The following is a 17,232-nucleotide window of genomic DNA, read 5'->3' on the forward strand; positions in this document are numbered from 1 at the left end:
AGAAAACCAGGAACGAGCAGAGTTCTGAAATCCAAGTGAGGACAGCGTGCCAAGGAGAAGGCTGTGATGAACAGTGTCAAAAGCAGCAGAAAGATCGAGAAGGATGAGGATAGAATAGAGACCTTTGGACTTAGCGAGGAATAGATCATTGGAGACTTTAGCAAGTGTTGTTTCAGTTGAATGAAGGGGGCGAAAGCCAGATTGGAATGGATCAAGAATAGCTTGAGAAGAAAGAAAGTCGAGGCAGTGACAGAGGACAGCACGTTCTAGTATCTTGGATAAGAAAGGGAGGAAGAAGATGGGGCAGTAGTTGGAAGGAGAAGTGGGATCCAGAAAAGGTTTTTTTGAGGAGTGGGGTGACTACGGCATGTTTGAAGGCATCAGGGACAGTCACAATGGAAAGTGACAGATTGAGGATATGACAGATGAAAGGGGTGACAGCAGGATAGTGTTGAGTAGATGAGTGGGGATAGGGTCGGAGGAGCAGGTGGTTAGTTTTGAGGATGAAAGAAGAAGTAAGGTTTCTTCTTCGGTGATTTTGGAAAAGGAAGAAAAGGAGGCAAGGGTAAGAGGGTTGAGAGTGGACTAAGGGAAGAAGGGGTGGAGGAGAACTGGTTGTGAATTCAAGTTTAATCTTGTGAACCTAGTAGAGGAGTGGCCTAGTGGTTAGGGTGGTGGACTTTGGTCCTGGGGAACTGAGGAACTGAGTTCGATTCCCACTTCAGGCACAGGCAGCTCCTTGTGACTCTGGGCAAGTCACTTAACCCTCCACTGCCCCATGTAAGCCGCATTGAGCCTGCCATGAGTGGGAAAGCGCGGGGTACAAATGTAACCAAAAAAAAAAAGTAATCAGCCAAAGTCTGGGGAGAAAGTGAGGGGGGAGTTGGAGGAGAAGGCACTTTGAGAAGACAGTTTAGCATGGCAAAGAGACGTTGAGGGTTCGAACCAATAGAGTTAGTCAATTGGATATAATAATCCTGTTTGGCAAGTTGGAGAGCAGATTGAAAGGAGGTCAGCAAGAATTTGAAGTGTAAAAAGTCAGCATGGGCACGAGATTTAAGCCAGAGGCATTCAGCAGAGCGGGCACAAGATCATAGGTAGTGGATAGTAGGGGTCAACTAAGGCTGGGGTTTGGTGCGTAGTGTAAGGATGGGAGGCGAGTGAAGGCTTGGTTTGTTAAATTATTTTCAAGAAATGGAGAGTTTATTAAGAGTTAGCAAGAGAGCTTGATAAGAGATTGGCAACACATCACCAGTTAGCCAGGACTGGAGACTGACCTTGCTTTAAGGAACCTGTGTCATGCTGACATATGCTAACTGTGATGTAAGAGGATAAACAAAGTCATTAAAAATGTATAACTATACTTACTTCATAATACATGGCTCTCAGGTGTCCAGGGAATCTGTTTATAAAGCCACTGCTACTTCGGAAATGCTGCAGAGTGAATTTCTGAATAATTTCACTGTTGCTCCTTGATCCCACTCGTACTATTCCATGTTCTAAGAATGTATAAATTCCTGCAAAGCATATGAAAGTTTATGAAACATATAAGATGATCCAAAAAAAACCCAAAAACAATAAGCTAATCTGTGAAGTAATTAATTTTGTACATAAACACAAAAAAGGATGATAGCTATATGGTTAAACGTGCATTTAAAAGGTAAATATATATCCAGTATCTTTTGGTTTAAACTTAAGATATTTTCTAAGCAGGAAGTGAAAAAGAGATGGGAGGAGAACATTTATATCTCACAGTTATGTGTTCTCCAGTGGACAGAAAGTTCTAGGTTATGATATAAGGTTGGAAGGTGTGAAAAAGTCACCTCCAGGATAGTTGGGTTAAGGCAGTTTCAGTCTGAAATACAAGTCCCAGAAGGCATTGCAGGCAAGGAGCCAGAGGGGGAGATGAAGAACCCGGACTGGACTCCTAGCTGCAATCAGGGAAGATATGGGTGTAGGCTGGCAGGTTGTGTAGAGTGGCTGCCACTAGGCAGAAAGAGAGTTGGGAAACCCTGTGTGCAGGAACTCATCATTGGTCTCATTAGTCTAATGCTTAACTCAGCTGGTTTGGGTGTGAGGAAGCTAATGGAAGGAGAATGATTGGTGGTGGTAGCTGAAGCCAGGGATTGATTAGGCAGATGGGAAGGAGTCCCAGGAGTTGAGTTCAGTTCAGGAGAGAGGAGCTGAAGGAGAGAAGCAGTTGCAGGCTGGAAATCCTTGGGCAGGGAGGTCCCTAAAGTACTGAAGCAGGCTGAAATTCCTTGGGTGAGAGGAAGTCCCAAAAGTATTGAATTCACTGTGAAGCTGATGCAGGGGAAAATCTTTGGGTAGAAGGAGTCCCTAAAATATTGAACTCTCCTGAAGGTAAAGAGGATAGAAGGTAGAAAATGCTGCTTGGTGACTGAACTATGATGATGAACTGAAAGAACTGTTTGTCTTGGAAATTGAATTACTGTTTATTGTGCACTGGATAAAAGAGCCCAGACTGGAGCCTGTAAGCCTGTATTGAATCCTGGTATGTGCTATGCTGCTGTTGGAACTGTGTACTAGAAACCTGCATGGAATAAAAGTCCTTAAGATTGAAGTTACTGGTGGACATCTATTTCTTCATTGTGCCGGGAGCCTGTGGCTGGAGGAGATTATTCTATCCTTGGCTGCACAAGAGAGGTACCTGGTTACAAAGGACAAAAGCTCAAACATTACATAAGAAAATATTTCTTTATAGAAAGAATACATAAAGCAATTTCCCAGTCGGGGGAGAGGGAGGCAAGGGAAAAGGGCAAACATTTCAAATGCTTTTTTTTTAAACTTTATTGAACACAGGTACAAAGCAACATCTGAATGAAAAGGAAAGTCCGTTAAAGATTTATTAGTCCATCAATTCGCCAAATTTGCTTGGAACATACACACTGCACAATTTTTTCTGATGTAGCTCCTCTGCTGTGGAATAATCTTCCACTGCTTCTCTGTTGAACATTGCAAACAGTCTAAAAACGTACCAGAACAGTTATTCTAGGTGATTGATGCCTTACTTCAAAGCTCGACTTTGGCTGAAGCACAGAGACTTTCTGTGAACTCACTAAGACTACTTTTTGTGATGTTGTAAGTCTTTTTCTTTTTAATGATTTACTCTGAACCGTTCAGATGGCACTGTCGATGGGCAGCATATCAACTAAGAAATTAAGCTGAAACTTAAACAAACATGATCATATTAAAATATAATTGTGGGGGTCACGTGATGCTCTGAAGAAAGAAAGACGTGGTCCCGCGTTCTCTCCGACCCTGGCATCGTGATATAAGTCTAAACACTGGAAAATCAGCAGATCGAGAACCCCTAAGCTGTTAAAATAGGAACGTTAAACCTTGATGGACAAATATCTGAACACGTCCGTGAAACCAATGGCGAGCAGAGGGGCGAAGATAAAGAAAAAGGGAAGGCGCAAAGCGGCCTAGAAGAGGGCCCGTCGGTAGCCGGAAGTGCCCCATTCATGGCGGAGCAACTACAGCAGCTTACTGAGGCAGCAGGCATCGTGATGGAACCGAAAATGGAAAAGCTGTCTGCACAAGTATCGAATTTGGATGCACTTCTAACTGACACCATTCAAAGAACTGGGGAGCTAGAACGAAGAGTTTCGGAAGTGGAAGACTCTGTGGGCCCCGCCATGCAACAAATAAAAATGCTGACCGCCACGGTCAAATCTTTAACAGCAAAGCTGGATGACCTGGAGAACAGGTCCCAGCGGGGGAACCTTTGAATAGTGGGTATACCGGAGTCAGTGTGCGATCGGACATTGTCGGCAGTACTAGAGAAGTGGCTGGCAGAGGAATTTGCACTTTCGGATAGCGTGGGAAAGATCTGCTTAGAAAGAGCCCACCGCGTCGGACGCAAGATAGATGGCAGACAGCTTCCTCAGATGGTAATCGTAAAGTACACAACTATGTGCACAAAGAGGAAATACTTAAGAGGATACAGACAAAAAAGAAAGGAGATAACATTTGATGGACAACACATCCGCATATTTCAAGATTATTCAGCTATACTACAAGAAAAAAAGAAAGAAATTTACCCCTTTGTGCCAGAGGCTAAACGAGCTGCAAGTTGTCTTCATGCTGATTTACCCTTCTACCTTGAAAGTCAAGCATGAAAGGAGATGGAAATTGTTTGATAATGTGATGGAGGCGCAGCAGTATGTAAAGGAGCTAGAGGAGAAAAACAAACTGATACGCAAGAACAGGACAACAGATGAGCTGCAAGAGGGGGATGCTCTCCTTGGTAAGCAGTAATGTTACATCATGGGGTTTGTTAGGGCAATTAATGGAATAAATCCAGTGTTGATGGGAGTTTCATTTTTGTTGGAGAGGGGACTCGACAACGCGGGGAGCCCTCTATGCCCATAGGTTTCTAATGGGTCTGGTTCACAGGGGTTTGGGGCAAAGGGAAGCGGAGGGGGGGGGGCAGGGTGGTTCGGGGGGGGAGGGTAAGGGTTTGAATTTGGGAAGAGCGGGAATTAGAAGTGGAAAATTAGAGAGAATGAAGATGTGGGGAAGGAGGGACATGCAGAGGATGAGGGAAGCCAGGCAGGAGGAGACTAGAGTCAACATGAAGAGGCAGAAACTAGGAAAAGGGATCCGCGGGGGGAGGCTGGGCTCCTCGTGGGGAACAAATAAGACAAAGCATATCCAAAATAACATGTTAGGGAGTAATGGCTAATTTGCTAGGAGGGGAAACAAGACTCATATCTTGGAATGTGGGTGGGATTACATCTCCGGCCAAAAAGACCAAAATATTAGGAGCGCTGAAGAGGCATAGAGTAGGAATTGCATGCATTCAGGAGACTAGGCTGTACCTAGCAGAACATCAAAAGCTGAAGAAGCACTGGGTGGGAGAGGTGTATTGCTCACCAGCTGTGGGGAGGTGAGGGGGAGTGGCCATTCTATTACACAAATCGGCTGCGATTGGGGCAAAATTCCTGTTCGCTGACAATGAGGGGCATTATGTTGGGGTACAGATAACTCTGAAGGGTCAGACGAGATTGCTGGTGGCAGTTTATGCCCCACAGACAGGTGGGAAAAATTTTTTCACTCAATTATTTGCGGAGTGCCAGAGACATGGAACTGACCCAATAATAGTAGCGGGCGACATGAATCAGGTCATGGACTCGCGGTTAGACAGGTCAGAGGGAAGGAGCAGAGGGGGCACTCTTTACCTGGTATGTTGGAGGGTTTCTGTGGAGCCCTGAACTTGGTGGACCCCTGGAGAATGTTGCATGAGGAAGAACGGGATTATACGCATACCTCGAGGGCCCACTGCACCCAGTCTCGGATAGATTACATTTTTGTGTCACAGGAGTTGTTCCCCCAAGTTTTGAGTGCACAGATTAGCCATGAAGAGATATCTGATCACGCTATTATCTGGGTAGGCTTAGAATCACCGCCCTACTACCGAGAACAAGGAAGTTGGAGATTCCCGGCGTATTTATTTACCTCTTCTGAATTTGCTGAGTACCTTACTCGTAAGTGGGAGGAATTTGCAGCATTTAATAGTGGGCATAAGGGAGAACCGGGCCTTTTCTGGTCTACAGCAAAAGCGGTTATGCATGGTGAGGTCATAGCGTATGTCAGTCAGAGGAATCGCAGGATATCACAAAAAGTAGTAAAGTTGGAAAAGAAAGTAAAACTGGCAAGGCGTCATTATGTGGAGCACCCCACTCAGGCCCTGTTCGAGTCTCTGATACAAGTTCAAATAGAATTAAATAGCCTGCTGCAGGAGCGATATGAAAGGGTGACAGTGATGCGGAAATACAACCTTAGCAGGTATGGAGACCGAACAGGAGGCTTAATGGCGCGATTGATTAAAGGTGCCCATAGGCCACATTTTGTGACGATGTTGAGCAGTAAAGACGGAATTTGTATGTCGAGTCCGGCGGGAATCGCGGAGATATTCCGGGAACACTTTGAGGGATTGAATGAAGGAGGGAGTATAGAGATAGGCACACCGGAAAAGCTTCTAGGGTACCTGAACCAGTCAAAAATGCTGAAGTAAACGGAGGACCAGTTAGGGTTGCTGGATACTCCATTCAGCGCGAAGGAGGTATTGAAAGCAATTCAGGTTTTGAAATTATATTCGGCGCCGGGCCCGGATGGTTTTTCGGGTGAATTTTTTTTAATGTTGCGAACACAGGTAGTTGGGCCCTTGATAGGATCATACGAGGAAGTGACAGAGCATGGACAACTCCCTAGTTACGCCAATGAAGCGCTGATTTGTTTACTTCCAAAGCCGCAAAGAGATCTGATGGAGCAGACAGCCTACAGGCCAATCTCTTTGATTAACGTGGATGTTAAGATTCTGTCCAGGGTTCTGGCTGAGCGGCTAGCGCTGGTGTTGCCATCCATAATCGGGGAAGAAAAGGTAGGATTTGTTCAGGGCCGACAATCAGTACTAAATGTCAGGAAATTAATAGCGGCAGTGATGGAGGCACCCGAGAAGGCCCTCTCGGGATTAGTGATAAGCTTGGACGCAGAACGCGCGTTCGATAGGGTGCTATGGGCATTCATGTTTGAGACGCTTGAATGGATTGGACTGCAGGGTTGGTTCTTGAGGGCAGTGTGGATGTTGTACTCTGATCCACGGGAAAAACTACTGGTTAATGGGGTAAGAACCAAAGAATTTTTGATACGGCGGGGGACGAGGCAGGGGTGCCCGCTGTCCCCTTTACTTTTCCTGATATCCCTAGAGACTTTATATGTACGATTCGGGCAGCACCCGGAATTCGAGGGTTAACAGTTGGAGGGGGTGTAGTGAAACTGTTGGCATATGCGGATGACCTCTTGATGCTGGTTGATGAGCCGTAGGACTCCGTGGACAACTTATTGGAAGCAATTAGGCAATATGGTGAGCTCTCGGGGTTTGGGTGGAACCTAAGTCTCTGGCACTCCCCATCATGGACTCAACTAAACTAAATTGGGATGGCACATTCCCCTTTCAGTGGGCGGAGGGGCGACTGAAGTATTTGGGGGTAGAAGTACCGGTTAGTCTGTCCACATTATACGAGTTAAATGTAATGCCATTATTATCAGAAACTAGGCGCCTACTGGGTCCTTGTCCTCTCTCCTTGACTGGGCGTATAGCCCTATATAACATGATGATAGCACCTAAATGGCTATATAGAGTTCAAATGTTGCCGCTGTACTTGAGGGGAAGGGAGGTGAGGGAACTGCACAAAATATTAAGGACTTTTTTGTGGAACAATAAACGACCACGCCTTTCTCTAACGGTCTTATGCAAACCCAGAGTCCATGGGGGAATGGGACTACTTAACATTCGATATTTAAACATTTCTTATAACATGAGACATGCGAGAGATTGGCTTGCGGGAAGCCAACAGTTCAGGAACACGCAACTAGAAGCTTCCATCACACCTGAGGTACATTTGAGCTGCTTAATGCATTCCACTAACAAGAGACCTTTTGGACAGGCCACACTGAATTGGTTAGTGCGCCCGGTGCGGGCAACGTGGCGCTGGCTGTGTCGGAGACATAACTTCTCAGCGGCCGCCACTCCTTTAGTCTCACTGAATTTGAACCCCGATTTCCCTGATGGAACCACAGCAAAGACATATGTCATGTGGAGACAGAAAGGGATACATTATCTTTATCAACTGTTGGACGAGGAAGGGCTGATCAAACCTTTTGCGGATTTACAGAGAGAATATGGACTACCATTTTCAGACCACTATGCGTATGCACAGGTACAGCATTATGCGCACTCGTTGGGAGCCGTAAATTTAAGCGAGGATGTGCAAGATGTTCTTTCTACAGCGCTTACACTGGGGTCCCAAAATGTGGGGCCATTACGGTTTCATCATAGACACCTCCTGGATACTACTGAGGACATTGATTATCGGACAATCGCTGGGAGCTGGTCACAGTAATTAGGGGTGGAATTTTCAGGAGATATGCTCCAGAGTTTTTTTTGTTATCCATCTTGCATAGATCGCCCTTTATACGGCACTGGGAACAACAGTATAAGTTCGCTATGCGGCTTACATAGCGCTGGTTTGAGCGCTGAGAGCGGGGTTTGGCTCAGGGACATGTCTCAAATGTGGGTCTGAACTGGCAACATTGGGACACATGTTCTGGACCTGCCCGCATATACGGCAGTTTTGGACACATTTTGACAGAATTTGGGTATGTTTGGAGGGAAAAGTGAATGCTAATCCACTGATTCTATTTGACATTTACACTATTGCAAAACCTATTCCTTCTGGGTGTGTTGGTTTCCTGCAAAAGGCACTGTTAACAGGGAAAAAGGTAATTCTACTCAACTGGAGGGAAGCGCAGGCACCCATCAGAGACTTATGGAGATCTAAAATGATTGAGTTATTACATCTGGAGTTGTGTGGGATAGCAGATCCTAAAAAGAAAGATTTGACCTCCTTCCGGAGGATCTGGGAGAGATTTTGGAATACACTTCAACCACTGGCTAAACAGAGAATACTGTATAAATTGAAATGGAGCATTAAGAGATCAGGTCAACCCTTGGACTCTGAGAAGAATGACTGTTCGTAAAGTGTCCCGCAGAGAGACAGAGTGGGGAAACGGGGGGGGGGGGGGGGGGGGGGGGGAAGAGAGGGGGTAGACTTTGTTGTTAGCAAAAAAGACAAATGTATGTGTACTTGAGTCATAGTTGCCAGTTGGCGCTGTGATAAATATATATTGGTTTCTTGTCAATAAAAACGATTTAAACATAAAATATAATTGTGACATCTTGCACTAACTGAACACAGTACTGTAGACTACTGCAGCACTCCGTATCCAGAGACTGGTTTCAGTTTTGGCTGCGGAAACCTAAACCAGCTAGGCGAATAAGAACGTAAGAGTAGCCATACTGGGTCAGACCAATGGTCCATCTAGCCCAGTATCTTGTTTCCAACAGTGGACAAGCCAGGTCACAAGACCCTGGCAGAAACCCAAAAAGTGGTAACATCCATGTTAACAATACTAGGGCAAGCAGTAGATTCCCCGTATCTGTCTCAATAGCAGACTATGGACTTTTCCTCTAGGAACTTATCCAAACCTTTTTTAAACCCTGATACGCTAACTGCTGTTACCACATCCTCCGGCAAAGAGTTCCATAGCTTAACTATTCATTGAGTGAAAAAATATTTCCTCCTATTTATTTTAAAAGTATTTCCATGTAACTTCCTCAAGTGTCCCCTAGTCTTTGTACTTTTGGAACGAGTAAAAAAAAAATTGATTCACTTCTTCTCGTTTTACTACACTAAAAAAAAAAAAAAAAGAAGAACAATCAGTAACATCAACATACCTCAAGATAATTAAATGCTGTTTAATAATAACACGCAAGTATGATGACAAAATAAGTACATAAAAATTCTAACTGAAATTCAAAGTGGTTGCTGAGAACTGCAAAACTTTGTAGGAGGTTACTTTTTTTTGCCTCCCCCTGTATTCGGGTCCAAAATTTACTATTTTGAAACTGAAAAGATAAGTTTTAAACTTTATACATTTTGTATTAGTAAAGATTGATAAGCCTAGAGGTTGTGTGTAAGAGAAGCCAATGACGATGCAAGGTTTATTCCTGTGTGAAACGAGTTGCAGCTGAGGCTCCTACATAACTGTCATTACCCACAGTGTTAAAGACAATTGGAAGATTTACTAAGTGTTGGGTTGTGTTTTTGAGTCTTTTACATTACCCCTGCAATAAGCCTTTTTGGACTTTTTGAATAGTGGTTCCTGAAGTGATGATCATAATTTGAATATTTTCATATGGTGATTTGTAAGGGGGATAGCTCCATTGTTGGAGAATATGAAGTCTGTGCTACAGAACTAGCTTCAGGGTTTATATTAAGATTCTGACCAATCCTGTAGCGAAAATTCACACCACTCCCACACAGTATCTGTTAAATGATGGTATGAATTGTAATGGTAGTTTTATCAGGTAGCTGGATGGAGGAGGGGATGGTTTCTTTATACGTAGATGGCCCTGGTGTCTTATACTACTAATTTAACAGTTGGGGGAGGGGGTAGAGTCCTTTTATATGCTAAGATGTCATTTTGGCTTGCCACCCTACCTAGTTTGCTCTCCCTGCTGCCACCCCAAATATTTCTTTCTAGAAACACCACCTTGGGTGGGGGGGAGGAGAGAGAGAGGAAAGGAGAGGGGACAGAGCTGCTAGATCAAGGGTAGGTAACCACAGTCCTTCAGGGCCAAAACCCAGTCAGGTTTTCAACATTTCTACAATGAATATGCATTAGATCTATTTGTATACAATGGAATCAGTACATGCAAATCACTCATATAATGACTCATTCTCCGAGGACAAGCAGGCTGATATTCTCACGTGTGGGTGACGTCACGTCGGCCCCCGGAGGATTTTCAGCAAAAATCTCCAGAAGTCTCTTCTGGAGCGTTCCACCGCGCGTGGCGTTCACACTGCGCATGCGCGCATGTAGTTTCCTGCCCATCGCGCGGTCACGCTCCTCAGTTTCTTCTTTTCCGTGTCTGAGGAGGCACGGAGTTCTATCGCGCTTCGCGTTTCCTTTGGTTTCCCGGAGAGGAAGTTTCTTCTTTTTCTCAGTCTTCTGGCTAAGATCGCTTTTTGTCGTTGTTAAAAAAAAAAAAAAAAAAAAAAAAAAGTCCTTTACTTTTTCTAGTTTGTTTTTCCTTCATTGCGACCACTTTTAGGCCGCTCGGTCGGGTTTTTCTTCTGTTTATTTTTCTGACACAATCGCGTCGTTTGATTTCGCGGAGGCTATTTTCCCCACCATGTGATCGAAGAGGCCCAGCGGCTTCAAACCATGTGCCCGCTGCAACCAGACCATCTCGGGCACTGATCCGCATGCGTGGTGCCTTCAGTGCCTTGGGCCTGACCATCGCCCGGAGAGCTGTAAATTGTGTCTTCAGATGAAGAAGCGCACCCAGCTCTCGAGAGAAGCTCAGAGAGAAAAACTTTTGGGGGCCGGTGCCTCGACGTCAGCGGCGACTTCGGTACCGAGGTCGTCGGCGTCAAGGCCTGCATCAGCGTCGGGAGACTAGGTAAAGGCTGCCAAAAGACCGATGCACGCTGGAAGCAGTGATGCATCGAGTGGGTCTCCACCTGCCTCAGCGCCTCCTGCTTTGCAGGCCCCCCGGGACCGACCTGTATCGGACCCTGCCCCGAGGAGGCGTGTGGATTCCACGTCCGCCTCACCGGTACCGAGGAGTCTCGATGACGGGCGTCGGGCGAAGGTCAAGAAGCACCGTCATCATTCTTCTCATGGTACCGGGAGCTCCGGGTTGTCGAAGCATTCGGCACCCGAGAAGCGTCGACGCCGAAAGGATAGCTCTCCCTCTGTGATGGAGGTGTTGCCACGACGGTCGTCTGGCAGCCCGGTACCGGCTCCCCAACTCCTACAGGTTCTGCCTCCAAAGCCCACACCGGCACCGCAGCCTTCCTCGACAGCTTCTCTTGATGAACGCATCAAGGCTTTGTTTCCCCGATTTATGGAAGCAGTGCTGCACCAATTGTCTCCGGCACCGGAGGTACTGGTACCGTCGGTGTCGGAGGCTCCTGCGGCTCCTAGCCTTTTGCCTGTGGTGAGGTCTCCTTCTCAGACACCGCGATGGAGGAAGCTTCACCGGAGTCTCTAAGGGAGTCGACTTCTCGGCACCGTCATCAAGGTCGTTGTACCTCTACATCAAGACAGGCTCGGATCCGGGCTGCTCTTTCTGAGCTTTTGGCCCCGTCCGATGATGGCTCATCTGATGATGATGAAGGGCCTGGAGTTTTCTCTGCCGAGGACTCTCTAGGTCTTCCATCTGATTCAACTCCCTCACCTCAGAAGCAGCTCTCCCCTCCGGAAAGCTTGTCTTTCTCCTCTTTTGTGCGGGAAATGTCTGAGGCCATTCCCTTTTCTGTGGAGATTGTGGATGAGCCCAGGGCTAAGATGCTCGAGGTCCTGGATTATCCATCTCCACCTAAGTCTTCTACCACAGTTCCTTTTCATGATACACTCAGGGAAGTGCTGATGAGAAATTGGGAGAAGCCTCTTTCATGCCCAACTGTTCCCAAAAAGGCGGAGTCCCAGTATTGGATCCACGGGGAACTCAGTTTCGTACGGCCTCAGTTGCCTCATGATTCTGCGGTAGTGGATTCCGCTCTCAGAAGGGCCAAGAGTTCTAGGAACTTTGCCTCGGCGCCCCTGGGGCGGTAACACAGAACCTTGGACTCTTTTGGGAGAAAGGCTTATCAGGCTGGCATGCTCGCGTCCAAAATTCAATCGTACCAGCTCTACACAAGCATTCATTTGCGGAATTCAGTGAGGCAGCTTGAGAGCTTGGTTGACATGCTCCCGCCGGAGCAGGCCGAGCCTTTTCGCCAAGTGGTCAGGCAGCAGAAGGCGTGTCGCAAGTTCCTGTCCAGGGGCATTTACGATACTTGCGATGTGACATCCAGATTTTCTGCTATGGGTATAGTGATGCGCAGACTCTCATGGCTGCGTGCCTCTAACCTGGAGGAACGAACTCAGCAGATTGCGGATATCCCTTGCCGGGGGGATCATCTTTTTGGTGAGAGGGTTGAAGAGCTGATTGATCATCTCTATCCCTTATCTCGACGACTGGCTGGTGAGGAGCACCTCCCAGGCAGGAGCTTTACAGTCCATGCGGATGACTATTCAAGTGCTAGAGCTACTAGGGTTTGTAATCAATTACCCAAAGTCCCATCTAATCCCAGTTCAAAAATTGGAATTCATAGGGGCTCTGCTGTGCACGAAGACAGCTTGTGCCTATCTTCCCGAGACGAGCAGACAACCTTCTATCTCTAGTCTCCAGGGTTCAAGCGTCTCAGCAGATCGCAGCTCGGCAGATGTTGAGACTTCTGGGGCACATGGCTTCCATAATTCATGTAACTCCGATGGCACGCTTACGCATGAGATCAGCTCAGTGGACCCTAGCTTCCCAGTGGTATCAAGCCATAGGGGATCTAGAGGATGTGATCCAGCTGTCCACTGACTTTCGGAATTCCCTTCAGTGGTGGACAATTTGATCCAATCTGGTTTTGGGGCGCCCATTCCAAATCCCTCAGCCATAAGAAGTGCTGACTACGGATGCATCCCTCCTAGAGTGGGAAGCGCATGTACAGTGGGGGAAATAAGTATTTGATCCCTTGCTGATTTTGTAAGTTTGCCCACTGACAAAGACATGAGCAGCCCATAATTGAAGGGTAGGTTATTGGTAACAGTGAGAGATAGCACATCACAAATTAAATCCGGAAAATCACATTGTGGAAAGTATATGAATTTATTTGCATTCTGCAGAGGGAAATAAGTATTTGATCCCCCACCAACCAGTAAGAGATCTGGCCCCTACAGACCAGGTAGATGCTCCAAATCAACTCGTTACCTGCATGACAGACAGCTGTCGGCAATGGTCACCTGTATGAAAGACACCTGTCCACAGACTCAGTGAATCAGTCAGACTCTAACCTCTACAAAATGGCCAAGAGCAAGGAGCTGTCTAAGGATGTCAGGGACAAGATCATACACCTGCACAAGGCTGGAATGGGCTACAAACCATCAGTAAGACGCTGGGCGAGAAGGAGACAACTGTTGGTGCCATAGTAAGAAAATGGAAGAAGTACAAAATGACTGTCAATCGACAAAGATCTGGGGCTCCACGCCAAATCTCACCTCGTGGGGTATCCTTGATCATGAGGAAGGTTAGAAATCAGCCTACAACTACAAGGGGGGAACTTGTCAATGATCTCAAGGCAGCTGGGACCACTGTCACCACGAAAACCATTGGTAACACATTACGACATAACGGATTGCAATCCTGCAGTGCCCGCAAGGTCCCCCTGCTCCGGAAGGCACATGTGACGGCCCGTCTGAAGTTTGCCAGTGAACACCTGGATGATGCCGAGAGTGATTGGGAGAAGGTGCTGTGGTCAGATGAGACAAAAATTGAGCTCTTTGGCATGAACTCAACTCGCCGTGTTTGGAGGAAGAGAAATGCTGCCTATGACCCAAAGAACACCGTCCCCACTGTCAAGCATGGAGGTGGAAATGTTATGTTTTGGGGGTGTTTCTCTGCTAAGGGCACAGGACTACTTCACCGCATCAATGGGAGAATGGATGGGGCCACAATTCTGAGTGACAACCTCCTTCCCTCCGCCAGGGCCTTAAAAATGGGTCGTGGCTGGGTCTTCCAGCACGACAATGACCCAAAACATACAGCCAAGGCAACAAAGGAGTGGCTCAGGAAGAAGCACATTAGGGTCATGGAGTGGCCTAGCCAGTCACCAGACCTTAATCCCATTGAAAACTTATGGAGGGAGCTGAAGCTGCGAGTTGCCAAGCGACAGCCCAGAACTCTTAATGATTTAGAGATGATCTGCAAAGAGGAGTGGACCAAAATTCCTCCTGACATGTGTGCAAACCTCATCATCAACTACAGAAGACGTCTGACCGCTGTGCTTGCCAACAAGGGTTTTGCCACCAAGTATTAGGTCTTGTTTGCCAGAGGGATTAAATACTTATTTCCCTCTGCAGAATGCAAATAAATTCATATACTTTCCACAATGTGATTTTCCGGATTTAATTTGTGATGTGCTATCTCTCACTGTTACCAATAACCTACCCTTCAATTATGGGCTGCTCATGTCTTTGTCAGTGGGCAAACTTACAAAATCAGCAAGGGATCAAATACTTATTTCCCCCACTGTAGATGGGCTTCATACTCAAGGAGCTTTGTCCCTTCAGGAAAAGCGTCTTCAGATCAACCTCCTGGAGTTACGAGCGATCTGGAACGCTCTAAAGGCTTTCAGAGATAGGCTGTCCAATCAAATTATTCAAATTCAGACAGACAACCAGGTTGCCATGTACTACGTCAACAAGCAGGGGAGCACCAGATCTCGCCCTCTGTGTCAGGAAGCCGTCCAGATATGGCTGTGGGCTCACCAAGAAGGCATGTTTCTCCAAGCCATTTATCTACCAGGCATAAACAACTGTCTGGCCGACAGACTGAGCAGGATAATGCAACCTCACGAGTGGTCGTTGAACATGACTGTAGCCCGAAAGATCTTCCAAGAGTGGGGCACCCCCTCGGTGGATCTTTTTGCCGCTCAGATCAATCACAAAGTCCCTCAGTTCTGTTCCAGACTACAGGCCCACGGCAGGCTAGCGTTGGATGCCTTCTTCATTGGGGGACAGGCCTTCTTGTACGCGTATCCTCCCATACCGCTGGTGGGGAAGATTTTGCTGAAACTCAAGCAAGACTGAGGATCCATGATTCTGATAGCGCCATTTTGGCCGCATCAGATCTGGTTCCCTCTTCTTCTGGAGTTATCTTCCAAGGAACCATGGAGATTGGAGTGTTTTCCAACCCTCATCACTCAGAACGAAGAAGTGCTTCTGCATCCCAACCTCCAGTCTCTCTGGCTCTCATGGCCTGGATGTTGAGGGCTTAGAATTTGCCTCCTTGGGTCTTTCTGAGGGAGTCTCCCGAGTCTTGCTTGCTTCCAGGAAAGATTCCACTAAAAAGTGTTACTCATTTAAATGGAAGAGGTTTGCCGTCTGGTGTGACAGCAGGGCCCTAGACCCTTTTTCTTGTCCTACACAGACCCTGCTTGAATACCTTCTGCACCTATCAGAGTCTGGTCTCAAGACCAACTCAGAAAGGGTTCACCTTAGTGCGATTAGTGCTTATCATCGTCGTGTAGAGGGTAAGCCTATCTCCGGACAGCCTTTAGTAATTCGCTTCATGAGAGGTTTGCTTTTGTCAAAGCCCCCTGTCAAACCTCTGGAAGGTCATTTTCTTGGTGGCTGTTACTTCAGCTCGTAGGGTGAGTGAGCTTCAGGCTTTGGTAGTTCATGCACCTTATCTTAAATTTCATCATAACAGAGTAGTTCTCTGCACGCACCCTAAGTTCCTGCCAAAGGTGGTGTCGGAGTTCCATCTGAATCAGTCAACTGTCTTGCCAACATTCGTTCCCCGTCCTCATTCCCGCCCTGGCGAAAGCAAGCTGCACACTTTGGACTGCAAAAGAGCATTGGCCTTTTATGTGGAGCGGACAAGCCCCCACAGACAATCCGCCCAGTTGTTTATTTCTTTCAATCCCAACAAGAGGGGAGTTGCTGTCGGGAAACGCACCAAATCTAATTGTCTAGCAGATTGCATTTCCTTCACTTACGCCCAAGCTGGGCTGACTTTAGAGGGCCATGTCACAGCTCATAATGTTACAGCCATGGCTGCGTCAGTGGCTCATCTGAGGTCAGCCACTATTGAAGAGATCTGCAAGGCTGCGACTTGGTCATCAGTCCACACATTCACATCTCACTACTGCCTTCAGCAGAATAGCCGACGCGACAGTAGGTTTGGGCAGTCGGTGCTGCAGAATCTGTTTCGGGTTTAGAATCCAACTCCAACCCCCCTAGGCCCATTTTTATTCTGTTCCAGGCTGCACTCCCAGTTAGTTGTTTCTTGTTTCAGGTCAATCTATGTTATGTCCTCGCCGTTGCGAGGCCCAATTGACCACTGTTTATTGTGCTGAGTGAGCCTGGGGGCTAGGGATACCCCACACGTGAGAATATGGGAAAATTAGGTTCTTACCATGATAATTTTCTTTCCTTTAGTCATAGCAGATGAAGCCATTACGTATGGGTTGTGTCCATCAACCAGCAGGGGGAGATAAGAGAGCACTCAATTTTTCACAGGGCCTCATGGCCAGCTAGCTCCACTGCCTCTTCAGTATTTGAAGCTTCCAAAGCAGTATGGCAAATCGCAATGGGAATAACATGAACTTTCCTCACAGCGAACGATGGCCCCTAACAAGGGCATGAACTCCAAAAAAAGGAGGGAATGAACTCATCCTCCAGGAGGGAATAAACTCATCCTCCCAAAACATGAACTGGAGGGAATGAACTCATCCTCCTACATCTGTAACAAGAATCCTGAAGACTGTTTTCCGACTCCCCAAGGAAGGAATATAACTTCAGGAAACAAGAACAGCACCTAAAAATCAGAATCACTGCAATACAGACAATCATACAGGGAGGGCTCATGGCTTCATCTGCTATGACTAAAGAAAAGAAAATTATCATGGTAAGAACCTAATTTTCCCTTCCTTGTCATCAAGCAGATGAAGCCATTACGTATGGGATGTAAATAGGGTGGGAACAAGCCACTCCACGTGCTAGCACCTGTGCTCCAAAACGCGCATCCCTCCTGGCAGC

The 17,232-nt window shown here is 46.8% G+C and overlaps 1 protein-coding gene across 1 annotated transcript in view; it reads right to left on the minus strand.

Moving 5' to 3' along the window:
* Nucleotides 1-17,232, minus strand: part of LOC115474434 (NFX1-type zinc finger-containing protein 1-like) — a 303,411-nt gene that overhangs the window by 234,948 nt on the left and 51,231 nt on the right. Inside the window, 1 exon segment of the mRNA XM_030209896.1 lies at nucleotides 1,369-1,517. Coding sequence (XP_030065756.1) covers nucleotides 1,369-1,517 — 149 coding nt within the window.

Source organism: Microcaecilia unicolor, chromosome 1 (genome assembly GCF_901765095.1).
Source record: "Microcaecilia unicolor chromosome 1, aMicUni1.1, whole genome shotgun sequence".
NCBI lineage: Eukaryota > Metazoa > Chordata > Amphibia > Gymnophiona > Siphonopidae > Microcaecilia > Microcaecilia unicolor.